This window comes from Scylla paramamosain, chromosome 22 (assembly GCF_035594125.1).
Source record: "Scylla paramamosain isolate STU-SP2022 chromosome 22, ASM3559412v1, whole genome shotgun sequence".
Lineage (NCBI taxonomy): Eukaryota > Metazoa > Arthropoda > Malacostraca > Decapoda > Portunidae > Scylla > Scylla paramamosain.
The window spans coordinates 7,329,262-7,356,547 of record NC_087172.1 but is presented as its reverse complement, the minus strand read 5'-3'; the positions used below and the strand labels follow the sequence as shown (position 1 = coordinate 7,356,547).

Sequence of the window (27,286 nt, the reverse complement as noted above, 5' to 3'; positions counted from 1 at the left end):
TCCTCTGATGAACATGATTGGCAAAAACACACTGGCCCAAAGTGCTTGATATGAACTGCAACTTGTTTGGATGGGCCTAAGTGTGACTCCTTGATGCTTCAGAAGCAGAGTTGTTTAGTTGCACTTTGGTCTAGCTCAATTTTATGGTTAAACTCCCATAGTAAAAAGTTCCCGAGTCATTGTTAAGAAAATCAGACATAATTACTGTGCTTCAAGCAAATAATTTGTAACAAGCCAATGTACTGAACTAAGAGTTGTGAAATTTTTAATTGTTCTCTCATGATTTTTTTTTCAGATTACAGGAACCTCCATGTTTGAGTGGCTCATGTCCCTAGCCATGAGTGTGTGGCCCTTCTTACTGCAGGTCCTGGCTGGGGGAGTGTACCACCCACAACCCAGCCTGCCATACTGTGGCCCATGCACACCAACAGCTCAAGTGTCAGAGGTGAACTTATTCATGCACCTGTTGTGCAAGTGGAGGCTGAAGAGCAATGTGTTGGTTCTGTAGTCCATTAATTTGGTTCAGGGTAATGTAGTTCCAGATGCCACATGCAATATCTTGTTAAAAATGACTTGGTTGCTCCTTTGCTTCCTTTGGAAACTATCTGATTGTTGGATGCCAAGCTCTTTATATCACCCTTTCCCCATTTTCATTCTCTGAGATAGTGTAGGCTGGTAGCAGTCTTGTCTGGCACTGGTCTATCTTCATTTTTTCGCCACATATTAAAGGAGGCAACGTGTGTGTTTTCTCTGTAAGTACATTGTTGGAAACCACTTGTCATAACAGCAGGAAGTGAGGAACAGTTCTACAGAGTTCCAGAGAGTCTTCCTATAATTGATATAGGAAAGAAAATACACCATAGAGCATCAGCCACACTACACCATCAGCTTGGGAGATGATGTTAAGAAAATTATGTATATATCACTGGGAATACTCTATAACATGTCTGTCTGTATATCTGTCAGTCTCGCATCTTCACAGCAATGAGGGCAAATTTAGAGATAAAAATAGTATCATCCAAGGAGGAATGGTCAATAGCTGTTGCTGAAAATAACAAGATTTCAAAGATTTTTAGTTTACCAAAAGTTACTAAAAAAAATTAAAAAGAAGCAGAATATCTTTGGCACTCGCTTTACTTTCTGCATCCTTCTTTGTCTGTGTGGTTTATATGGCGAGTGCAGCCTTTAGTTCATCCAACATTTTTTAATCGTGATCTACACGTGATTAATAATGGATCAGCAGAGGCGCGAAATTAATGAAGTGAATTAATTTAAGCCTCACCCATTACTTACCCTCGGACAAAAACTTATGGTATTTCAACATTATGAAACAAAAAGATTGATGGTACTTTTATTTACTTATTTATTTATTTGTTTATTTACTTATTTATTCAAGTAATTATCAATTCATTAGCGTATTCGTGTTTCGTTAATAAACCTTCGTCGTGCTGAGGTGATAGCGTTGGGGAATAATTATTAATTCCATAACTCGTCCCCGTTCATTCACTTCTGCTGACTTTCCCAAAACGGGAGGCCACTTTTAAATCATTAATTTTACATTGTTACTGCGATGCTAGACGCAGATTTGCTTATGTAAGAATTCAACGTCCATATTCAGAAACACTGCTGTCTCCACGACAATTTTCAAAGGCCCTATAGATAATAAGCCGGGTTCTCAATAATGTTTTTCCTAATGTTAATAATATAGAAATACCGTTAATGTCACTAAAATCGTAAAAAAAAAAAATAATAAAATAAATAGATAAATAATAATAATAATAATAATAATAATAATAATAATAATAATAATAAAATAAAAACCCAGTTGATTTCAACTTGAGATTTTTTTAAAGTGGTGGAAGTGCGACACAAGTTATTCAAAATACGGTCCCACCATGCGTGGGTCAGGTACCTCCATCCTTTCATAAAAAAAAAAAAAAAAAAAAAAAAAAAAAAAGCTTTCACTTGCAACTGATTATTGTGTTAAGTAGTTGCACATGGTTGTAGGCTGTTTTTTGTATTGTTATTATCTGTTATTGTTTAAGGCACATAGCACACTTTTCAGGCCTAGGACGTGCTGGTCCTTATTTGGTAACAACAAAAACACAATGTTATTGTATCATGAATTCATATGACCCCGCTTTTGGCAAGAAGTGGTCAGCACTGAATACAGACACAACAATAATCAGTCATAATATGTACTTAAACAAATGCCAAGTTGAACTACTTACAGTGAACGCTAAAAGCAGTAAAAGTTAAAGCCTACTTATTAATATATGTATAGTAAAAAAAAAAGTGGAGCCCCAGGAGGTGCGTCAGACAATGAGATAGGGTGTATAATAAATACAGCAATCAGGGTGTTAGTGTTGATTCATTGTGGAGTTTTTAAAAGATAAACACATTTATGGATGAGGATATGATAGGTGTAAACAGGTTTAGGTATGTTTCGTACAGGGACTGCCACGTGTCTGATGGCTCCTTGCAGCTTTCCTTGTTTTCTTATGTTCGTATGTTGTTTTTATATAATGGGATAGTAAATATGTGTTTACATCAAATTAACGAATAAGAACCATTTGTTTATATATTTATTATTAATTTATTTATTATTTTTCATTATCTACAGTTTTCCTTAAGTCTCCCATGAAGCAGGCTGGGGTAGGGAGGGGACCAACCACAGTTTTCAATATTATATACAAGGAAAAGACACTGGTGTTTTATATTTATTTATTTATTTATTTATTTATTTATTTGTTTGTTTGTTTATTTATTTGCCTTTTTTCTTCTATACACTTCCCTAAGTCCCCCCTAAAACAGGCCAGGGTTGGGATGAGCAGGGCCAGTTTTCTGTGTCAGAAGGTAAACATTTGGGAAGCATTACACAGGTAAACACTTACGGGCACGGCACCGTACGACTTATGGCACGTAGCTGTGAGTATGGCACGGGGGGCGGGAGTGTGTAGGTGTGGCGTGCTGAGGCGTGACGAGTTGCAACTGGGCAGAGGTTAGTTAAAGAGAGTGGGAACGGCACTTGTGACTGTGGGATGGTAGCGGGAGAGGGAATTAGGTGCCTATGTAGAGAGAGAGACCTGTGTTGGGCGGAATAGGGAGGAAGGCGCCTGTGTTGGGCGGGAGAGGAAGCGAGGCACCTGTGTTAAGGTGGGAGAGGGAGGGAGGACCTGTGTAAGGAAAGGGAGGGAGGCATCTGTGTAGGGCTTAAGAGAGGGAGAGCGAGGGAAGTACCTGTTCAGGGAGAGAGACACGTTTGCAGAAAGAGAAAGAGAGGAAATATTTGTGCAGTGTCTCATTACCAGGACAGGTGGGGCAGCGTCAACACACCTGTGTACTTACGAAGGAGCCCTGGGATGGCACTGAAATAACATTAGCGTTTTCATCCAAGGGTCCAGTTAAGTTAGGATAGGTTAGGTTGTGTTAAGTTAAGTTAGGTTAGGTTAGGTCTGATTGCAGTAGGTTAGGTTAGGTTTAGATTAATTCACTTCCTTAATTTCACTGCTATTTTTTTTTTTTTGTGTAGATCCTGATTTGAAAAAAAAAAAAAAAGGCCACAGTATTTTAAAATGAGTTGGCAGGCACCTGTGTATTGCCTTCTGTTAATAGGACAGGTGAGGCCGGGCTGGCTGTCATCCCTCTACTCAGGGGAGTCTTGTGAAGGGCATACAAGTGGGTTAAAAAGAAAAAAAGAAAAAGCTTGCTCATTACACCACTCTCAAAAAGATAACCTCAAAGGTGAAAAAAGACGATATTGAAATAACATTAGTGTTTTCATCCAAGGGCATACCAGCCTAGAAATGTTAAGTGGCTGTAGTAAACTGGATAAATGTTAACTGTATATACACACTCCAATCTCCTTTTTGCTCTTTTTTTTTTTTATCCACAAAAAATGGTTAATATTAAAAAAACAAACAAACAAACATACTGTGTTAATAACTTTTCTGTCAGAAATAATTAATTCTGAGATATTTACAATTTTTTTCATAATAATATGCCATGCTGAGCACCCAGAGTGTAGCAGGGACTGGAGGGATGCTGTGTGGCTAGAGGCCCCACAGTGTTATAAAGCTACCAGGCCTGAGTTGCTCTGCACAGTTGTGAGGTTATTTTTATTTATTTATTCATTTTTTTTTATGTAAGAGGGACACTGGACAAGGGCAACAAAATATGCATGTCAGTCCCTAAAGAAGAGCCAAAGGTTTTAGACAAAATTAGTGTTAAAAGTTGCATTTAGATTAGGTTTGGTATAGTTTTGATTTTCGTTGATCACATAGTTTTGGCTTGAGATTGAGACAAAAAAATAAAAAATAAAATAAAAAATAAATAAATAAATAATAATAATAATAATAATAATAATAATAATAATAATGATAATAATAATAATAATAATAATAATAATAATAATAATAATGATGACTACTAATGGAAATGTTCACAGATTCATTTAAAACACATTTGCATATACTAGAGTTGTATAAGTCTAGTGATAATATAACAATGATTGTACATCATCTGTGGCAAAAAATACCCGTGAGAAATCAGTTAACTATTTGTACTGCCCAGGAGGCACTGAAAGGTCAGGGAAACCAGTTGTTTCTAGCATGTATGTGAGTGAGGTGTGTGTCCACAGGTGTGGCAGGACAGTGTTCAGCAACAGCCACCCATCCACACCAGGGAGCATGAACTGAGAGGTGCAGGGGTGGAGGAATGCTGTGAGGCTGCTGCTACTGCCACCAACTCCTATACTGATACATTAATGATGAATGGAAAAGTAAGTTCGATTTTCATTTATTACATATACATAAATTATATTGTATCATTATCTTCTAACCTTGTCTGTAGACCATTTCTATGGATTATTTGTAGCTTTAGAGGAAGCACATGCACATTGACACATGTTCTTACACACACACACACACAGATGATGCAAAATTATTAAAAAGAGTGGAAAACAATATGGATTGTGAAATATTACAGAAAGATTTAAATAAGATGTATAAATGGAGTAAGAAATGGGAAATGGAATTCAATGCAAAGAAATGCAAGGTGATGGAATTAGGAAAAAAGCAAAAGAAGATTGGCAAGTTCCTACACCATGGGAGAAGTGGAAATTAAGAAAACCAAAGAAGAAAAAGACTTAGGAATTACAATTAGTGATAACTTATCACCAGAAAAACATGTAAACAAAATAGTTGGGGAAACCTATGAGTTACTAAGAAAGATGAAAGGGGCATTTGCTTACATGGATGAAGAGATGATGAAAAAGTTGATGGAATATGTGATTTGACCAAAACTGGAATATGCCACAATTGTTTGGTCACCCCATAATAAAAAGGTAATAAGGAAAATAGAAAGGATCCAAAGAGCTGCAACCAAATTGGTACCAAGTTTGAGAGATTTAACCTATGAAGAAAGATTAAGGAGATTGAAGCTTCCATCATTACAAGAGAGAAGAGAAAGAGGAGACCTGATTGCTATATACAGAGCTTTAAAGGGTAAGGATCAAGTTGACAAAGAAGACTTACTTGTGTGGGACTCAAGAGCTACAAGAGGACATGGAGTGAAATTGAAGAAAACAGCAAGTAGAAGAGATGTCAAGAAATATGGTTTTCCAAATAGATGAAACAGTGGTACAAGCAAAAAATATTAATGAATTTAAAGTTAAGCTGGATGCTTATAGATATGGAGACAGGAGAGCACGAGCATAGCTCTTTTCCTGTAAAACGCAACTAGGTAAATACACACACACACACACACACACACACACACACACACACACACACACACACACACACACACACAACAGCTACAGCTAGAGAGTGTGCAGAAAAGGGCGTGCAGGGTCATCCTTGGCCCTGCATACACCACCTACGAAGAAGCCCTGACCACCTTGAGTCTGTCCAGAATATCCACCAGGCACTGAGAGGCTCTGGAGAAGTTTGGAAGGGGACTACTGCATCATCCACGTCTCAGAAACATGCTGCCGCCTGACGCGCCTCGCCTGGTCCGTGCCACCAGACACCACAACAAGATAACGCCCCTGAAGGCGCTGCGCACTGACCGGTACAGACTCAGTGCGATTCCCACCATGGTGCGAGCCATCAATCAATAGTATTTCCCTCCTAGATTAGACTTACCTCTAGGATTAATGTTAAGTTTTTCCCCACTCCCTATGTACATTTTCAGTTTGTTAACTGCCTAAATAATAAACCGTTTATTATTATTATTATTATTATTACACACAAAGGAGAAAAATATAACATACAAATTGAAAAGAGATGAAGAAAAACAAAAACAGTGAAGGACTTGCTAAAGAAAATAAATGATGATGACACTAAGTTTGAGGAAGAAGTGAAAGAAGTTATTAGACCGGGACCTTATCTGGAAGGTAAAACAAGACGTGTGGAAATAAGACTAAAATCACAACAAGCAGCAGAAGAGATACTAGACAGAACATCTAAACTAATAGAAGTAAAAGATTGCAAAGATATACACATTAGGAAGAACAGAAATGAAGAAGAGTGGAAAAAATTGAAAGGAATGTATGACTCTGCTAAAGAGAAAAATGAATCAAGAACAGAAGAAAAAATAAATTTATTTGAAGAATTTTAGGAGACAGAGTGAAGAAATGGTACATAAAGGAAAATAAATCAATTAAAATAAAATGACAAAAATAGTAAAAATGAAGGACTGAATGTGATTTATACCAACATAGATGGATTTGTACACAGAAAACTGGAGTTACAAAACTATTTCAAAGAAGAAACCAGAAGGTAGTGTGTTTAATGGAAACAAAGCTAAAAGAAGAAAACCAGACAGTCATTAACATTAACTACAATACATGGAGAAGAGACAGGATTGGTAAAGGAGGCAGAGGTGTAATGATAATGACAAGAAGAGAGGTGAAGACAAAAATAGTGGAATATGGGGAAGGAAAAACAGAAAAAGTGAGTGTTAACTTGGAAGTCAATAACGGAGAAATACTGTTGGTAATAACAAGGTATGTACCATCCAAAAATTCTTGGGAGTAAGAAAAAATATGAGAAAATGATATAAGGTACCATTCAGTGTTTGAGTAAATTAATCAAAACTAATAAAAGAGTATTATTGGTTGGTGACTTCAATGGCAAAGAAGTAAATTAGGAAATGCTTGAAGCAGATGGAAATGAGACTGCATGGAGAGAAAGATTTCTGAAGCCGAGTATGGAAAACACAGTGATGCAATGGGTGACTGAAAATACAAGGTTCAGGGGAGATGACCAGCAAGACTAGACCTAATACTAACAAAGGGTATGGACCTAACAAAAGAATTAAGATAAATGTGCCCCATGGGAAAAAAGTGACCATGTAATGATAGAAACAGAGACTGATATTGATGTCAGTGGAGAGAATAAATCATAAAAAGGAAATTGGAGAAACTGGAAAAGTGAATATAAATGATCTCAAGAAACTTTATAAAGAAATGGACTGGGAAAAGCTGAAAAGAGCAAATTTTGCGCAAGATAACTATGACATTTTTGTGAAACTATATGAGGCAAAAGTTAATAAATGTCTCACTATACAAATTTAAAGAAAAGGAAAACAGGTGTAGTTCAATGCAAGATGTGCAAGTGCAAAAAAAAAAAAGACAGCATGGACAAGAATGAAAAGAAAATGAAAAAAAAAAATAAGATAATAAGAAATTGATATGTGAAAATGAGGAAGAGGAAGGCTATGAAAAGGATTTAGTTGAAAAGTGCAAGGACAAACCAAAACTGTTCTACAAATTCATAAATGGAAAAAATCAACTAAAAGAAAAACTAGAAAGGTTGAGGGATGGAAATGAAACATACAAAGACCCAAGACACATGAATGAATTGCTAAATAAAAAGTTTCAACAAGTTTTCACAGAAGAATCAGAATTTAAAGAACCACAAGATGAGAAGACAAAAAAAGCAAATGTGGCAAATTACAGTAATCAAAGAAGTTTATAAAATGATGGAGTAACTAGAAGAAAGAAAAGCAACAGAATCAGATGGAGTATCAGATTTCATTTTAAAAGAGTGCAGGAAACAATTAATTGAGCCAGTACATGACAGTAAAGTGCTCAATATCAACTGAAAGAGTGCCTAAGGAATGGAAGAGAGCAGACATAATGCCAGTTTATAAAAGTGGAAAGAAAGAAGAACCACTATCAATGACCAGCATAGCAGGTATGTAAGATCTGTGAAAAAGTGACAAAGAAGCAGTGGACAAAATTTCTAGAAAAACATGATATAATAACAGAAAAACAGTAAGTCTTTAGACAAAAGTGACCACGTGTAACAAATTTGATGAGCTTTTATTCAAGTGACTGCTGTAACACAGGAGAGGGATGAATGGGTAGACTGTGTGTATTTAGATCTAAAAAAACAAAGTTCCCCACAACAGGCTACTATGAAAGCTAGAGAATATAGGAAGATTAAATGGAAAAATAAAAAAAAACTGGATGGAAAGTTACTTAGAGGGAAGAGAAATGAGAAGAAAGATGTAAAATGAAAATGGAGAAAAGTAGATAATGGAATGCCACAAGGATCAGTGCTGGCACCAATACTTTTCTTGGTCTATATAAATGATGTGCCTGAAGAAGTAAAGAGTTTCATGAGTTTGTTTGGAGATGGTGCAAAATTACAAAGGCATATAAGAAACAACAAAGACTGTGAAATTCTACAAGAGGACTTGAATAAAATCTGGGACTGGAGTAAGAAATGGAAGATGGAATTTAATGTGAAAAAATGTCATGTAATGGAAATGGGAAAAAGTGAAAAGAGACCAAAATGGATATACAAAATGGGAAATGAAGAAATAATAAAAGTACAAGAAAAGAATGATCTGGGAGTGGTAGTACAGGATAGTCAATAGTCAGAGAAACATGTAGAAAAGATATACAGAGATACATACAAAATGGTGAGAAATATTGGAACAGCATTCCACTACATGGATAAATGTATGATGAGAAAGATAGTTACCACCATGATTAGACCAAGGATGGAATATGGTGAATCAGTGTGGTCTTCCCACAAGGAGAAACATGTGAAAAACTAGAAAGGATACAAAGAATAGCAATGAAGATGTTTCCAGAACTGGAAGAATTGGCATATGAAGACAGGTTAAAGGAAATGAACCTGCCAACATTGGAACAAAGAAGAGAAAGGGGAGACTTAATACCAATTTGTAAATTGTGGAATAGAGTGGAAGAAGTTGATAATGAGAAACTGCTGCTAAGAGAAGTAGAAAATACCAGATATACACAAGGCCACAGCAAAAAACTAAGAAAAGGGAGATGCTTGAATAACAAAGAAACATAGTTTCCTGCAGAGAAATATAGAACTTTGGAACAAGCTAAGTGAGGATGTAGTATTGGCAGTGAGTGTGCACAACTTAAGAAAAAACTGCACAAGTGTAGATATGGAGATGGGACTACACAAGCATAGCTCAGGTAAATACACATAGCTAGGTAAATACACACACACACACACACACACACACACACACACACACACACACACACACACACACACACACACACACACACACACACACACACACACACAAGTCAGTAGGACTGGTTTGTTACAACTCCTCAGCTTGTGTCCTGTGCCTCGCTGCTGCCAGATGAACAGATGTTGTAATGTGAAAGAAAAATCACACAATTTTTCTTCATTCATCTCGGGATTTCTTGGTCATTAGATGAGTGAGGCAACCAGCCCACCATTGAGCTGCCTTGTAACTCAGGATGCAGGTAAAAAATGTATGAAAGATGATAGGTAATGAAAAGATGTTAAGGTTCAGAGAAAGATTTTTTAAAATTTTTTTATTATTATTATTATTTATTTATTTATTTTTATTATGGAGGAAGGACACCAGCCAAGGGCAACAAAAACCCAATCAAAATAAAAAGGTCCACTAAGGTGCTGGTCCCTGAATAGGGTCCAAAGCAGTTGTCAAAAATTGAAGGATAAGTGTTTTGAAAACCTCCATCTTGAAGGAGTTCAAGTCATAGGAAGGTGGAAATACAGAAGCAGGCAGGGAATTCCAGAGTTTACCAGAGAAAGGGATGAATGATTGAGAATACTGGTTAACTCTTGCATCAGAGAGATGGACAGAATAGGGGTGAGAGAAAAAAGAAAGTCTTGTGCAGTGAGGCTGCAGGAGGAGGGGAGGCATGCAGTTAGCAAGATCAGAAGAGCAGTTAGCATGAAAATAGTGGTAGAAGATAGCTAGAGATGCAACATTGCCACGATGAGAAAGAGGCTGAAGACAGTCAGTTAGAGGAGAGGAGTTGATGAGATGAAAAGCTTTTGATACCACCGTATCTAGAGGAGTGGTATGAGTGGAACTCCCCTAGACATGTGAAGCATATTCCACACATGGACAGATAAGGCCTCTGTACAGAATTAGCAGCTGGAAGGGTGGGAAAAACTGGCAGAGACGTCTCAGAATGCTTAAGTTCATAGAAGCTGTTTTAGCTGGAGATGAGATGTGAAGTTTCCAAGTTCAGATTATAAGTAAAGGACAGACTGAGGATGTTCAGTGTAGAAGAGGGAGACATCTGAGTGTCATTGAAGAAGAGGGGATAGTTGTCTGGAAGATTGTGTCGAGTTGATAGTTGGAGGAATTGAGTTTTTAAACATTGAACAATACTACGTTTGCTCTGCCCAATAAAAAATTTTAGAGAGATCATAAGTCAGGCATTCTGTGGCTTCCCTGCTTGAACTGTTTACTTCCTGAAGGGTAGGAAGTTATGAAAAGATGTGGAAAAGTGCAGGGTGGTTTCATCAGCATAGGAGTGGATAGGACAAGAAGGTTGGTTTAGAAGATCATTGATGAATAATAGGAAGAGAGGGGATGACAGGACAGAACTGTGAGTAACATCACTGTTTATAGATTTAGGAGAAGAACAGTGACCGTCTACCTCAGCAGCAATAGAATAGTCAGAAAGGAAGCTTGAGATGAAGTTACAGAGAGGATAGAAACCGTATGAAGGTAGTTTGGAAATCAAAACTTTGTGCCTGACTCTATCAAAAGCTTTTGATATGTCTAAGGCAGCAGCAAAAGTTTCACCAAAATCTCTTAAAGAGGATGACCAAGACTCAGTAAGGAAAGCCAGAAGATCACCAGTAGAGTGGCCTTGACGGAACCCATACTGGTGATCAGATAGAAAGTTGTGAAGTGATAGATGCTTAAGAATTTTCCTGTTGAGGATTGATTAAAAAACTTTAGATAGGCAGGAAATTAAAGCAATAGGATGGTAGTTTTAGGGATTAGAACAGTTACCCTTTTGAGGAACAGGTTGATTGTAGGCAAACTTCCAGCAAGAAGGAAAGGTAGATGTTGACAGAGTTGAAAGAGTTTGACTAGTCAAGGTGCAAGCACAAAGGCACAGTCATGTTGAACAACAGGAGGGACCCTTTCAGGTCCATAAGCTTCCAAGGGTTTAGGCCAGCGAGGGCATGGAAAACATCATTGTGAGGAAGAGAACATAAGAACATAAGAACATAAGAAATAAGGGAAGCTGCAAGAAGTGACCAGGCTTACACGTGGCAGTCCCTGTATGAAACACACCTACCTATTTCCATCTATTATCCCCATCCATAAACCTGTCTAATCTTCTCTTAAAGCTCTCTAGTGTCCTAGCACTAACAACGTGATTACTGAGTCCGTTCCACTCATCTACCACTCTATTTGAGAACCAATTTTTTTCTATCTCCTTCCTAAACCTAAATTTTTCAAGCTTGAACCCATTATTTCTTGTTCTACCTTGGTTGCTGATCCTAAGAATTTTGCCTACATCCCCCTTGTTATAACCCTTATACCACTTAAATACTTCCATCAGATCCCCTCTTAACCTACATCTTTCTAAAGAATGTAAATTTAACAACTTCAATCTTGTCTCGTAAGGAATACTCTTCATCCCCTGTATCCTTTTAGTCATTCTCCTCTGTACTGATTCTAATAGACCTATATCTTTCCTGTAATGTGGGGACCAGAACTGCACAGCATAGTCTAGATGAGGTCTGACCAGTGCCAAGTATAACTTTAATATTACTTCCAGTCTTCTACTTTTAACACTCCTAAAAATGAATCCTAGTACCCTATTTGCCCTGTTTCTGGCTTCTATGCATTGTTTCCCTAGATGGAGTTCAGAGCTAACTATAACTCCGAAATCTTTCTCGTACCCTGTACCTACCAGAGTTTCATTGTTTAATGTGTACCTAGTGTGGCTTTCCTCTACTTACGCTAAGTACTTTGCATTTATTGATATTAAATTGCATTTGCCATCTGTCCATCCATTCATTCATCCTATCTAAATCTGCCTGCAAGGCGATGGCATCTGATTCTGACCTAATTAATCTACCTATCTTTGTGTCATCTGCAAATTTACTAACATCACTACTAATTCCACTACCCAAGTCATTGATATATATTAGAAATAACAATGGCCCTAATACTGATCCGTGTGGCACCCCACTAATTACATGACCCCACTCGGATTTCGAGCCGTTTATTACAACTCTTTGTCGCCTGTCACTAAGCCATGACCCTATCCAGCCTAACACCTTCCCATCTATCCCGTGTGCCCTAACCTTTCTCTGGAGCCTTTGATGGGGTATCTTGTCAAATGCTTTGCTAAAGTCCGGATATAAGATATCATAACTATCACCATTATCTACTGCCTTGTACACTTTACTGTAAAAACTTAACAAGTTTGTCAGGCAAGACTTCCCCTTCGTGAAGCCATGCTGTGACTGATTTATCAAGTTATGTTTGTCTAAATGTTCCCTAACGTTCCTCACTATTATTGACTCTAATATTTTACCTACAACTGAAGTTAAGCTGACAGGTCTGTAGTTAGACGCTAATATTTTACCTACAACTGAAGTTAAGCTGACAGGTCTATAGTTAGACGCTAAAGTTTTATCACCTTTCTTAAAGATGGGTACTACATTAGCCTGCCTCCACATTTCTGGTACCTCACCTGACTCAAGTGATTTCCTAAAGACAGAAACTAATGGCTCACTAATAATCTCTTTGCATTCCTTAAGTACTCTGGGATATATTTCATCTGGTCCTGGTGTCTTGAACTTTTTTAGCCTATCTATCTCCTGTTCCACTATCTCCCTAGTTATGGAAATATCTGTCAGCTTCTCATTCTCATCTGCTCTAAACACCTGTTCACTATCTCGCATATCCTGCATGTTTTCCTGGGTGAAGACAGTTAAAAAATACTTATTCAGAAGTTTACTAATCTCCTCCCCAGAACTAACCAGCTCCCCATCTGCTGCCTTTAATGGACCTATAGTATCCTTATTCTTTGTTCTGTATACGTGATAAAATCCCCTGGGGTCCGTCTTCGCCTGGCTGGCAACCTTTAATTCATAATTGCCCTTAGCTTTCCTCATTAACTTCCTGACTGTTCTAACTAATTCATTATATTGTGACCTTAAAACTTCTTCACTTGCCCTTAATCTCTTATATATACTTCTCTTATGGCCTATATAATGCTTTAACCTAGCAGTCATCCATTTAGGGTAATTTTTTTGTGATCTTATTGTCCTATACGGGATATTTGCTAAATGACCTGAATGAACTTTATCTACGAAATATTTATACAATTCATCTGCATTTACCTTACCTAATCCCCTCATCTCGGCCCCTACCATCCTCTCCACTCCCTCATCTACTCGCCTCGACCTCACCTCTCTCATTTCAGCATGACCTGACTTTCCAATGTACTCACACCTATCTCCCCCTTCCTCTTTCCTCCGCCCCTTCCGGACACATCTTCCCTCCTCTTGTCCTACACTATCACACCTCACCTCACCTCTCTCATCCTGCCTTATCTCTCTGAACTCCATCCCTGACCTGACCTCACCCTGCATCCCTTGCCAGTCCACTCCTTGGAGATACTTTTTTAATTCCTCAAAATCTGCTCTCCTAAAGTCAGGTATTTTACTAGTATTTTTGCTTCTAAAAGTTTCTTCCCATTCTAAATTGTACTTAATTCCCCTATGGTCACTGTTACCTAGCTGTCCTCCAACCTCTACCTGCATGACTGCTTCCTCCCTGTTAGTAAGAATTAAATCTAGAATATTATTCCCCCTTGTGGGTTCTACGACTACCTGTTTTAAAAAATTATCCTGAATTACCTTTAAGAAATTCCTCTGCTTCCTTGTTACCCACCATTAGACTCCAGTCGATATTACTAAGATTAAAATCTCCTACCACACATACCTAACTGTACCTGCCTGCTCTATTTATTTCCTGCCACAGTGAGGTACTAATTTCCTTTGTACTGGTCAGTGGTCTGTAAACTACCTCTAGTACTACTGACTGCGATCCTTCCTTAATATCTACCCATATCGACTTTGCCCTGAGAGGGAGGAACAAGCCCTTAATCATCCAGGGTAGAGTTTTTAGCAAAGGTTTGAGCAAAGAGTTCAGCTTTAGAGATAAATGAGATAGCAGTGGTGCCATCTGGTTGAAATAAAGGAGGGAAAGAAGAAGAAGCTTTAGGAGGGAAGAAGAAAGTTATTGGAGATGTTTTTGGTTAGGTGCCAGAAGTCACAAGGGGAGTTAGGTCTTCAAAGATTTTGACACTTTCTATTAATGAAAGAGTTTTTGGTTAGTTGGAGAAAAGACTTAGCATGATTCTGGGGAGAAATATAAGGTGCATGAGATTCTAGTGATGGAAGGCTCAAGTACCATTTGCGGGCCACCTTTCTATCATGTGTAACATGAGAACAGGCTGTGTTAAACCAAGGTTTGGAAGGTTTGACTGTCAGTTGAACTGTCAATTAAACTGTCAGTTGTCTCAGGCACTTGTGTTTCAGTGAGGAAAAGAAGATGAAGTTTAGTAGAGGAGAGGTGGTGTTCTACAGATTGAAAATTAGATCTAAGACTGCAAATGTTGCAGAAGTTAATGGAGAAGAAGTTGAAGGGGGTGTCAAGTCACTTAGGGTTGATACCAGAAAAGCATTCCGACATGTGTGGTTCCCTCCCCAGTTGGGGACTCCGAGGCTGGTGTAGGAGTCGCCATGATATTTTAGAATTTTGAGTGAAGGGTGTGTGTGTAATTAGGTGCTTGTAGTTTTTTGTGAAGGAAGAGAGTTGTTTTTAGAGGGCAGGCTGTGACTGCCCCCTTGTGTTGTGAGACATGAAGGGAAACGTTCAGTGAGATCACTGCTGGGTTTAATGATAAGTTCACAGCACCCCCTGATCCAGTGCTTTAGACATCACTGGGAGTAATTATCGTTTCGACAGGTCCCTACTGCCTCCTTCCTCTGAGGAATAAGAGAATGAGATAAAAAGAAAATGTTTTTGGAAGAATGTTGATATGCTATATCAGGAAGATGAATGGAATACTGTCTTAAAACTTTACTGAGTGTGAAGAGTTAGTTAATTGAGGTAATTGTGATATGCATGGGAATAACGGATGGTGACAGAAGGCTGGATAAATGAAAGAAAACTAAAGAGAGCAAGTGATAAAAGTAACGAATATATGAAGAATGGAAAGACAGCAGGTGTAGGTGGTATTGAAGCAGAGGTGTGGAAGTAGTGAGGAGAAACTGGCTGGATGGATGCACTGGGGATATTAAAGCAGAGGTGTGGAAGTATTGAAGAGAAACTGGCCAGATGGATGCACTGGGAGTATTGAAGCAGAGGTGTGAAAGTACTGAGGAGAAACTAGTTGGATGGATGCACAGATATGTTGGTTAGCAAGTTAACTTACTCTCAGAAGACAGTACAGGTCTTGCATCTGCCACAGGTCTGTTGTGTAGTTAAAAAGCTGCAATCAGAGGCATTTTGTGCTGGAATCACTGAGCCCTGTGTGCAGGATGTCTTGTCTCTTGAAGTGTTGCAGTGTGGGGGAAGGGCAAGAACACACAATGTAACACAGGTCCTTATTATTAGAGAGAAGGGATACAAGGGCTGGGCTGTGAGAGGTGTGACTTCCTTCCTCTTTGCAGGCTAGGCAGCTACGCACTGAGGTAGTGGCAACAGGGGAAGAATGAGAGCTGTAAACTAGGGCTATACATATACATGTGCATGCCACTGCCTCTCACATAAAATGGCGTTACATACACTATCCTTCTTCTTCCTTCCCCCTTCACGCTCATAGCATGCCTCGTCTCATCAACTCTTCTCTCTAACTGACTGTCCTCATCCTCTTTCTTTGCTGCAGTGTTGCATCTCTTGCTATCTTCTATTGTTACTTTTATGCTAACTGCTCTTTAGATCTTCCTAATTGCATGTCTCCCTTTCCACCATGGTCTCGCTGTACAAGACATTCTACTTTCTTTCATCTTTATTCTGTCCACCTCTCTAATGCAAGGGGTAACCAGTATTTTCAATCATTCGTCTCTTTTTCTGGTAAACTCTGGAATGCCTGGCTTGCGTTTTGTATTTCCTTCTTCCTATGATTTGAACTCTTTCAAGAGGGAGGTTTCAAGACATTTATCCTCCAATTTTGTATGATCCTTTTGACCTTTCTTTAGGGTCTGGCACCTCAGTGGGCTCTCTCTCTCTCTCCTCTCTCTCTCTCTCTCCTCTCTCTCTCTCTCTCTCGTCTCTCTCTCTCTCTCTCTCTCTCTCTCTCTCTCTCTCTCTCTCTCTCTCTCTCTCCTCTCTCTCTCTCTCTCTCTCTCTCTCTGCACCTCAGTGGGCTCTCTCTCTCTCTCTCTCTCTCTCTCTCTCTCTCTCTCTCTCTCTCTCTCTCTCTCTCTCTCTCTCTCTCTCCTCTCTCTCTCTCTCCTCTCTCTCTCTCTCTCTCTCTCTCCTCTCTCTCTCTCTCTCTCTCTCTCTCTCTCTCTCTCTCTCTCTCTCTCTCTCTCTCTCTCTCTCCTCTCTCTCTCTCTCTCTTCTTTTTGTTGCCCTAGGCTAGTGCCCGTCTTATGTAAAAATAAATAAGTACTACATTCTCTTCCAGAAACGATGGGGGCCCAGATATAACACTTACTATGATGACAATTATGAACAGCTTCGTAGACAGTTTCCAGTCTCTAGTGGCACAGAACACCGAGCCATAGGTGGGTGCTGCTGCTGCTGCTGCTGCTGCTGCTCTTGCTTGTTAAGTGTGATTGATGACACTTTGTTTATGTTTATAGTGCATATGTGTATTTGTATGGTTGGATGTATGTTCATCATATTATTCTGAGTAATGGAGTAAATTGATTATTAGTATTTTTATTTACTTATTTCTCTCTCTCTCTCTCTCTCTCTCTCTCTCTCTCTCTCTCTCTCTCTCTCTCTCTCTCTCTCTCTCTCTCTCTCTCTCTCTCTCTCTCTCTCTCTCTCTCTCTCTCTCTCTCTCTCTCTCTCTCTCTCTCTCTCTCAGTATTTTTATTTACTTATTTCTCTCTCTCTCTCTCTCTCTCTCTCTCTCTCTCTCTCTCTCTCTCTCTCTCTCTCTCTCTCTCTCTCTCTCTCTCTCTCTCTCTCTCTCTCTCTCTCTCTCTCTCTCTCAGTATTTTTATTTACTTATTTCTCTCTCTCTCTCTCTCTCTCTCTCTCTCTCTCTCTCTCTCTCTCTCTCTCTCTCTCTCTCTCTCTCTCTCTCTCTCTCTCTCTCTCTCTCTCTCTCTCTCTCTCTCTCTCTCTCTCTCTCTCTCTCTCTCTCTCTCTCTCTCTCTCTCTCTCTCTCTCTCTCTCTCTCTCTCTCTCTCTCTCTCTCTCTCTCTCTCTCTCTCTCTCTCTCTCTCTCTCTCTCTCTCTCTCTCTCTCTCTCTCTCTCTCTCTCTCTTCTTTAGCCAGTGCCCCTATTACATAAAAAACCCATCCCTCCCCTTCCCTCTGTCCCTCTGCCCACACCATCCGTCCTTGCTCTCATCCATACATACAGATCTGTGCATGCTTCACCATTCCTGCCATCCCCACTGTCCACACCATCCTTGAGCCATGCTGCCAGTGTGCTTCAATGTCTTTAGTATCGTTAAGAACATTGATTACTTTTGATGTGAAATAACTTCCTGAGTAGTAAAGAAATTATTTGTAGTCCAAGATGAGATTTTGAAGAGTAATGGTTTATATTATATGCAATACAGATATTACATAAAATTTATGTTATTTTGTTCAGGTTTAAGATGATATACTGTGATTTTTAATAGTTCAGTAGCCATACCTGCCAGTATTTTGCTGTAATAAAGATCAAAGTAAATACATATAGCTATAGTGAATCACACAGTGAATTCAGTGAGGATGGTGGAGAGAGAGTGGTGTGAATGAATGTGAATGTGAAAGTTGTATGGTTTGTCTTGGCTACCCTTGTTTTTTGGGGGAGACACCTTTGGTATATGTATGTATATATGTATGTATGTATCCATAGTTTTCTTCATCTGGCTTGATATATACCTGCATATACATGTATTTTGCAGAGGGTCCACAAGCACCGCCACCTCACCTGCAGCTGAAGTTAGACGAAGACTGGAGCCATGACACAACCCCAGTAAGAAATGTACAGTACAAGTGCAGTGATGGCTGGTGCAGTACAGTGGAGTGTTTCAGTGTTGATGTATTGGCTCTTTCATTGTTGGAGCTGTCAAGTCCTTTGTTGAAGGAAGTTTGCATGTTAACACTTCATGAAACACAACTGCTGTATTTCATTGGCATCAGCAAAACACAGCATCTGTTGAGATAAGAATCAACCTTATTGGAGAAAAAACTGAGCTAAGACTGTCATTTGTTGTTGTTGGATAAGTTTACTCATCTCGCTTTCCATTGTTACATCAAAAACAGAGAAGGGATCCTGTACCTACGAGGCCTCGATTTGGACTCAAGATGTTGCAGAAGATGGGCTGGTCCCCAGGAGAGGGGCTGGGCAAGAACAAGGAAGGCACCCTTGAACCTCTTGTTCCCGATGGTGAGCTTGATTGCTTGAGGGAAGATTCCTTCTTGTGTGTGTGTGTGTGTGTGTGTGTGTGTGTGTGTGTTTACCTAGTTGGGGTTTACGGGAGGGGAGTAATTTCATAGTATCCGTCTCTATGTCTATCCGGTTTGGTCTTAAAATCATGGACAGTTACGGCATTGACAACGTCTTCCCTGAGTTCATTCCATTTGTTCACACTTCTGTGAGGAAAACTATACTTTTTGATGTCTCTTCTACAGTTAACTTTCTTCAGCTTCTTACTGTGTCCCCTTGTACTCTGTCTAAAGTTATAAAACATTCTTTCTCCACATTTTCCATACCATTTATCATTCTATAGATGTTTATTAAATCCCCTCTCTCTCTCTCTCTCCTATTTTCAAGGGTAGGAATTTTCAACATTCTTAATCTCTCTTCATAGGTCAACTTATTCAACTCAGGAACCATCTTAGTGACTGCTCTTTGTACTCTTTCTAATTTTATAATATTACTCTTTATATGAGGAGACCACACCACTGCCACATATTCCAGTCTTGGTCTTATTATGGAAATCAACAACTTTTTTATAATTCCTTCATCTAAATATGAGAATGCCATTCTTACTCTTTTTAACAAATTCATTGTCTCTCCAGTCATTTTATCAATGTGTCTATCCAGAGTCAAATTTTCAGTAACTTTTACTCCCAAATCCACTTCCTCTTTTGATTTCTGTAACTTCACACCATCCATCTCATAATGATATTGTATTCTTTTCTTACTCTTAACAAACTCCATTACTTTACATTTACTTAAATTGAATTCCATTTGCCAAGATTTACTCCATCTATTTATCTTATTTAAATAATCTTGCAGCACCATACATTCATTTACATTTTCAACCTTTCTCATCAGCTTAGCATCACCTGCAAATAAGTTCATATAACTATTTATTTCTTCATTTATGTCATTCACATATATTACAAACATTATCAGTCCCAACACTGACCCCTGTGGGACACCACTAGTTACTTTTAGCCAAGATGAATTCTGGTCTTGTATTACTGTTCTCATCTCTCTATCATCCAGATAATTCTCCATCCACTCCAGCAGACTTCCTCCAGTGTTTCAATAATTTTTTTATCTTCCATAGCAATCTTCGGTGTGGTACTTTGTCAGACACTTTCTTCAAGTCTAAGTAGACACCAACCACTCATCTGTCTCTCTCCTGCACAATATCAATTACCCTTGAATAAAAGGACAATAAGTTCATGGAGCATGATCTTCCCTTCCTAAATCCAAATTGACAATTTACCAAAACTTTATCTTTTTCCAAGTGTTCCATCCCTCTTTTCTTTATTGTTGTTTCACATATTTTTACTACAACACTAGTCAAGGAGGCTGGTCTATAATTTAATGGGTTTTCCTTATTTCCTCCTTTGAATATTGGTGTAATATTTGCTCTTCCAATCTTTTGGTACTCTTCCCTGTGATAGTGATGTCACCACTAGACTGAATTTTATCAGCCAGTTGTTCTCTATATTCCTTCAATATCCAGTTTGATACTCCATCTGGCCAGTTGCTTTATTTACATCAAGTTCTTCCATCATCTTAAGTATTTCCACATAACTGACTGAGACTGTACTTAATATATTACTCATCAACTTATCCCTTCCACTGTAAATACCGATCTACAACTGTTGTTCATAACCTCTGCCATGTCCTGTGTATCCTTGTAGATTTTTCCTTCAACTTTCAATCTTGATACACCTTCCTTCTTCTTCATCTTCCCATTAATATGTCTAAAGAACAGTTTGGGTTCATTTATACACTTATCTATTATATCTCTTTCATAGTTTCTTCTCTCCATTCTTATCATCTTAACGTACTTATTTCTAGCATCAATATATTCCTCCCATCTGCTCTCAGTTTTCCTCTTCTTCCATTTATTCCAAGCATTTAACTTACAATTTCTAGCCTCTTTGCATTTTGTATTGAACTATTCTTTACCCTTTCTACATCTTTCTCCTCTAGGTACAAATTTCTCCACAGCAGAATTATAGATTCTTATAAATTCATCCCATTTTTCCCAAACATCTTCTGTGTCTTCAAAATCTTTCCAATCCATGGCAACAAAATATTTTCTTAATTTTTCAAAGTCAGCTTTACTATATTTAAATCTTTTCACCTTATAATTTTCATCAATAATTACATTTTTAATTTTTCAAAATAAATTCCATCAACACATGATCATTTTTACCTAGAGGGCTATCATAGTGTATAGTTTCAATAATTTTCATGTCCTTGGTAAACACTAAATCAAGTCTTGATGGTTCATCACTTCCACTAAATCTGGTATCACAATCAACCCATTGAGTCATTAAGTTTTCCACTTCCCAGTTTAACAGTTTATTACTCCATAAGTTTTCACTTCCTGTAGTTGTTAATGTCTCCCAATTTATCTCCTTACAATTAAAATCACCAACAATAACTATATCACTACTTTCCATTACTATCTTTTCAAGACCTTTTAGCACATCTACCAGCATCTTTTCATGTGTGTGTGTGTGTGTGTGTGTGTGTGTGTGTGTGTGTCTGTGTGTGTGTGTGTGTGTGTGTGTGATTCACCTACAGTTGTCTGCTGGTCACCCAGCCAGCCGTTACCCTATGGAAAGAGCTTAGAGCTCATAGTGACTTATCTTTGGATAGGACTGAGACCACTTACACACCACACACTGGGAGAGCAAGGTCTCAACCCCTCGGATTACATTCCGTACCTACTTGCTGCTAGGTGAACAGGGGCTACACATAAGAGGCTTGCCCATTTGCCTTGTCATGTGTGTGTGTGTGTGTGTGTGTGTGTGTCTGCAAGAATTCCATTTTATGCAAAATGATAATAATGATGGGATGCCCCTTGATTGGACTTGCATATCTTTTCTTATCATGGAGTTGTCGTGCGATGGTTATTTGTCTCTGCTTATTGGAAGTCATAAGTATATCACCAAATAATTTTGTGAAAATTTATTTTTCAAACATGTATGAATAATATAGTTATGGTATTCATGTTGAGCATTATTACTGTCACCTTGAGAGTTGAGAAAACTTTTTCTTTCCTTCAGGCTTGTTCTACAGTCAGCCAGAGCAGTTCCCCAAGAAGCAGCCTGTATCTCTAGTAGAGGACTTATCAGGTAAATTAAAATAATAAGGTCATTTACTTAGTGACCCTGCTGGTGAAAATTATTCCAAGGGCAGGGATTTTCAGGAAAGGGAACACTAGATAATTACTCCCAGTGAGCTCTAAAGCACTGTTCAGGGGGTGCTGTGAACTTATCATTAAACCCAGCTGTGACTTCACTGAATGTTTCCCTTTGTGTCTCACAACACAAGGGGGCAGTCACAGCCTGCCCTCTAAAGACAACTCTCTTCCTCCACACAAAACTACAAGCACCTAATAACACACACACCCTTCACTCAAAAATTTTAAAATCATCATGGCGACTCCTACACCAGCCTCGGAGTCCCCATCTGGGGAGGGGACCATAAATGTCCCCAGGTCGGACTGCCTTTCTGTCAATGACCCTAAGTGTCTTGACACCCCCCTCAACTTTTTCTTCATTAACTTCTGCAACATTTGCAGTCTAAGATCTAATTTTCAATCTGTAGAACACCACCTCTCCTCTTCTAAACCTCATCTTCTTTTCCTCACTGAAACTCAGGTGTCTGAGGCAACTGACAGTAGCCCCTTTTCTGTTCCCTCCTACTTTCTCTATCCTCATTTTCGATCCGAAGCTGGATGCTGCGTTTATGTGCGCAATGACTTAACCTGCTCTTGTGCCCACGCTCTTGAATCTTCCGAGTTTTCCACCATCTGGCTACGACTACAGAGTCACTCTCATACTAAATTTATCTGTGCTGTATACCTCTCACAAAGAAATTCTTTGACTACTTAACTTCCAAAGTGGAGCACATTCTGACCCTCTTCCCTTTTGCAGAGATCTCCATTCTTGGAGACTTCAATGTTCACCACCAGCTTTGGCTTTCCTCTCCCTTCACTGACCATCCTGGTGAACTAGCCTACAACTTTGCTATCCTCCATGACCTAGAGCAATTGGTGCAACACCCTACTCGTATTCCTGACCGTCTTGGAGATACGCCCAACATTCTTGACCTTTTCCTGACCTCTAATCCTTCTGCTTATGCTGTCACCCTTTCTTCTCCGTTGGGCTCCTCCGATCACAATCTCATATATTTATCTTGTCCTATCGCTCCAATCCCTCCTCAGGATCCCCCTAAGCAAAGGTGCCTCTGGCGTTTTGCCTTTGCTAGTTGGGGGGACCTGAGGAGGTATTTTGCTGATTTTCCTTGGAATGACTACTGCTTCCGAGTCAGAGACCCGTCTTTGTGTGCTGAGCGCATAACAGAGGTGATAGTGTCTGGCATGGAGGCGTACATTCCTCACTCTTTTTCCCGTCCTAAACCTTCTAAACCTTGGTTTAACACAGCTTGTTCTCGTGCTATACATGATAGAGAGGTGGCCCACAAAAGGTACTTAAGCCTTCCATCACCAGAATCTCATGCACTTTATATTTCTGCCCGGAACCATGCCAAGTCTGTTCTCCAACTAGCCAAAAACTCCTTCATTAACAGAAAGTGTCAAAACCTTTCAAGATCTAACTCCCCTCGTGATTTCTGGCATCTAGCCAAAAATATCTCCAATAACTTTGCTTCTTCTTCTTCCCCTCCTCTATTTCAACCAGATGGCACCACTGCTATCACATCTATTTCTAAAGCTGAACTCTTTGCTCAAACCTTTGCTAAAAATTCTACCTTGGATGATTCTGGGCTTGTTCCTCCCTCTCCTCCACCCTCTGACTACTTCATGCCACATATTAAAATTCTTCGCAATGATGTTTTCCATGCCCTCACTGGCCTAAACCCTCGGAAGGCTTATGGTCCTGATGGGGTCCCTCCTATTGTTCTCTGAAACTGTGCCTCCGTGCTTGCACCTTGCCTCTTTCAGCTCTGTCTGTTAACATCTACCTTTCCTTCTTGCTGGAAGTTTGCCTACATTCAACCTGTTCCTAAAAAGGGTGACCGCTCTAATCCCTCAAACTACCGTCCTATTGCTTTAATTTCCTGCCTATCTAAAGTTTTTAAATCTATCCTCAACAGGAAGGTTCTTAAACATCTATCACTTCACAACCTTCTATCTGATCGCCAGTATGGGTTCCGTCAAGGCCGCTCAACTGGTGATCTTCTGGCTTTCCTTACTGAGTCTTGGTCATCCTCTTTTAGAGATTTTGGTGAAACTTTTGCTGTTGCCTTGGACATATCAAAAGCTTTTGATAGAGTCTGGCACAAAGCTTTGATTTCCAAACTACCCTCCTACGGTTTCTATCCTTCTCTCTGTAACTTCATCTCAAGTTTCCTTTCTGACCGTTCTATTGCTGCTGTGGTAGACGGTCACTGTTCTTCTCCTAAATCTATTAACAGTGGTGTTCCTCAGGGTTCTGTCCTGTCACCCACTCTCTTCTTATTATTCATCAATGATCTTCTAAACCAAACTTCTTGTCCTATCCACTCCTATGCTGATGATACCACCCTGCACTTTTCCACGTCTTTTCATAGACGTCCAACCCTTCAGGAGGTAAACATTTCAAGCAGGGAAGCCACAGAACACTTGACTTCTGATCTTTCTAAAATTTCTGATTGGGGCAGAGCAAACTTGGTATTGTTCAATGCCTCAAAAACTCAATTCCTCCATCTATCAACTCGACACAACCTTCCAGACAACTATCCCCTCTTCTTCAATGACACTCAACTGTCCCCCTCTTCTACACTGAACATCCTCAGTCTGTCCTTTACTTATAATCTGAACTGGAAACTTCACATCTCATCTCTAGCTAAAACAGCTTCTATGAAGTTAGGCGTTCTGAGACATCTCTGCCAGTTTTACTCACCCCCCAGCTGCTAACTCTGTACAAGGGCCTTATCCGTCCATGTATGGAGTATGCTTCACATGTCTAGGAAGGTTCCACTCATACTGCTCTTCTAGACAGGGTGGAATCAAAAGCTTTTCGTCTCATCAACTCCTCTCCTCTAACTGACTGTCTTCAGCCTCTCTCTCACCGCTGCAATGTTGCATATCTAGCTGTCTTCTACTGCTATTTTCATGCTAACTGCTCTTCTGATCTTGCTAACTGCATGCCTCCTCTCCTTCCGCGGCCTCGCTGCACAAGACTTTCTTCTTTCTCTCACCCCTATTCTGTCCACCTCTCTAACGCAAGAGTTAACCAGTATTCTCAATCATTCATCCCTTTCTCTGGTAAACTCTGGAACTCCCTGCCTGCTTCTGTATTTCTACTTTCCTATGACTTGAATTCCTTCAAGAGGGAGGTTTCAAGACACTTATTCATCAATTTTTGACCACTGTTTTGACCCTTTTATGGGACTGGCATTTCAGTGGGCATTTTTTATATTAGATTTTTGTTGCCCTTGGCCAGTGTCCTTACTACATAAAAAAAATAAATAAATAAAAAAAAAAAAAAGATGCTGCAGGGATGCCTTTGGAGCAAGGAAATGTGGATGCATGTGATGAGGTGAATGGGGAGCATTTGTGGACATACATGGAAACCAGGCCTTGAGGGACTCAGCAGGAGGTGTGCCTGCTTCTGCTCTGATTGGAGGGTTAGGCCACAGGCATGGATGAGGTGGGTCTTCTGTGGTGCTGTTCCTGCACCACAGGAACAGTAAGAACAGTAAGCCAGCTTTGCTTTCTGGTCCTGATGCATAAATTTTTGATTATGATGCATAACTGACCCTCATGCAGTGTGATGTCATCTGGTGTAGAATGATTTTTTGTGCAAATATAAAAAAGCCATGCCTTCAGTCTTCTATTTATAAGGATATGACCCTGGTACATGCATAGAGTTATAGTTGGGTAGGTAGATTTGGTAAATTGCAATTCTTTGAAACATGTATAGATGTTACTTTTCCCATGAATACAATCATGCAGGTACTTTTCTTCCTGGCTTAAAATAGACCAATAATTGTATTTGTAAGTGTCATCCATACCAAGTATTGCCCAGACAGTGTTTTTGATAGAGGAGCACAGAGTAGAGTTACTTACATGTGCCACAGCAGCACACTCACTCTTTGGCTTGGGTCTCATGCCTTCAATTCATCAAAGAAATAAATTAACCAAGAAAGTGTCAGATGGATCATAAATAGTCTAATGTATTTCTCCACTCATATTGAGAAAGACTCCTAAATGAAGTTATGGTGCATGGTTGCAGGCAAGCATCCTGTGATGGCGCTGACTGAGCTGTGCACCAAGTTTGGCTGGTCTGCTCCCAAATTTGAGGTGGTGGATAATTCTGGCCCAGACCACAAGAAGAATTTCTTGATGAAGGTAAGATGTTCACAGTTTTAATGTCAAATATGAATTCATACCATATGAGTTACTCATTGTATAAACTAACATAGACATTTTAAAAGTTATTGATTAATGTGTCCCTTTTATAAAATGTCAAAAAGGATGATTTGGTGGAGGCTGAAAACAGAAGCTGATTATTTATGTTAACTTATCCAAATTTTTTATAACCTTATAAAAGGAGAATATTTAAGTTACCAATATCTAATGGAAATCTATTTCATGTTTAATTGCATTTATTTATATTTTTATTTATTTTCTTGTTCTGGAATAATCTTCAGATGTCCAGTAGTTATTGAAGGTAATATAACTGCTGTCTTTTCTTTTTGAGTTCTGCAGAAAAGTTGAGTGTTTGATGTTTACTTTGCATGATTTTTCAGGTCATAGTGAATGGGCAGGAATTCCAGCCATCCACGGCAGCACCAAGTAAAAAGCAGGCCAAAGCTGATGCAGCGGCACTCTTCCTGGAGTCCATTGGTCTGTACAAGGGGCCCAAGACGTCACAGTGACCCCACCTGACTGTCGGTGCTGCTGACAGATTGATAATTTAGTGTTGTAGGATACATATGTATTTTGAGAAAGCACACATCGTGGTGTGCTGACTTGACAAAAGCCACTCTCTGGTTTACACTGAGGAGGAGAGGAGCAAAGCACCAGACTTGGCACAGATTAGGTCCCTTCACATCTTCGTCTCAGCTCCTGGAGTGGAGCAAACAATTTTGAACTTGTGGATGGCTGTTAGTTAGTTTTCAGATTCTATGGAGATTATGAGGTAGGGTTGTTTTTGTTGAGTAGCCATCCACACTATGTACCTTTTACCTGGGGATAGGCATCCCCACGTCCAGACCACACTGCTAAACTTCATCAGGACAAAACTGATACAAGTGAGGATTTGCTGTGCCGTGGGTGTCGTCATTCACCTCTCGTAGTCCGGAGTGTTGCTACATGTTTGGTGTATGTGCTGCAGTAATTAAACTACAGCTGAGTGA

At 39.3% G+C, this 27,286-nt stretch overlaps 1 protein-coding gene across 3 annotated transcripts; it reads left to right on the top strand.

The window, feature by feature from the left end:
• The first annotated feature begins 295 nt into the window (after positions 1–295).
• Positions 296–27,286, top strand: LOC135111504 (protein Son-like). Of its 3 annotated transcripts, none has more exons than XM_064024852.1 (8): positions 296–445; positions 4,640–4,780; positions 16,958–17,057; positions 18,402–18,472; positions 18,763–18,886; positions 21,985–22,053; positions 26,161–26,276; positions 26,678–27,286. In XM_064024852.1, the coding sequence occupies exons 1-8, from the start codon at positions 311–313 to the stop codon at positions 26,804–26,806; spliced, it is 885 nt and encodes a 294-aa protein (XP_063880922.1). In that variant the 5' UTR covers positions 296–310; the 3' UTR covers positions 26,807–27,286. The 3 variants fall into 3 exon arrangements, with proteins under 3 accessions (XP_063880922.1, XP_063880921.1, XP_063880923.1); XM_064024851.1 differs by lacking the exon at positions 296–445 and adding an exon at positions 2,812–2,856; XM_064024853.1 differs by lacking the exon at positions 296–445 and adding an exon at positions 3,561–3,620.

Excerpts from the sequence above, each read along its gene's own strand:
- LOC135111504 (XM_064024852.1), top strand. The coding sequence starts at position 311 with ATGTTTGAGTGGCTCATGTCCCTAGCCATGAGTGTGTGGCCCTTCTTA. Across the intron at positions 18,473-18,762 it reads GGAGCCATGACACAACCCCA|AGAAGGGATCCTGTACCTAC; the intron begins GTAAGAAATGTA and ends CATCAAAAACAG. Across the intron at positions 26,277-26,677 it reads AGAAGAATTTCTTGATGAAG|GTCATAGTGAATGGGCAGGA; the intron begins GTAAGATGTTCA and ends ATGATTTTTCAG.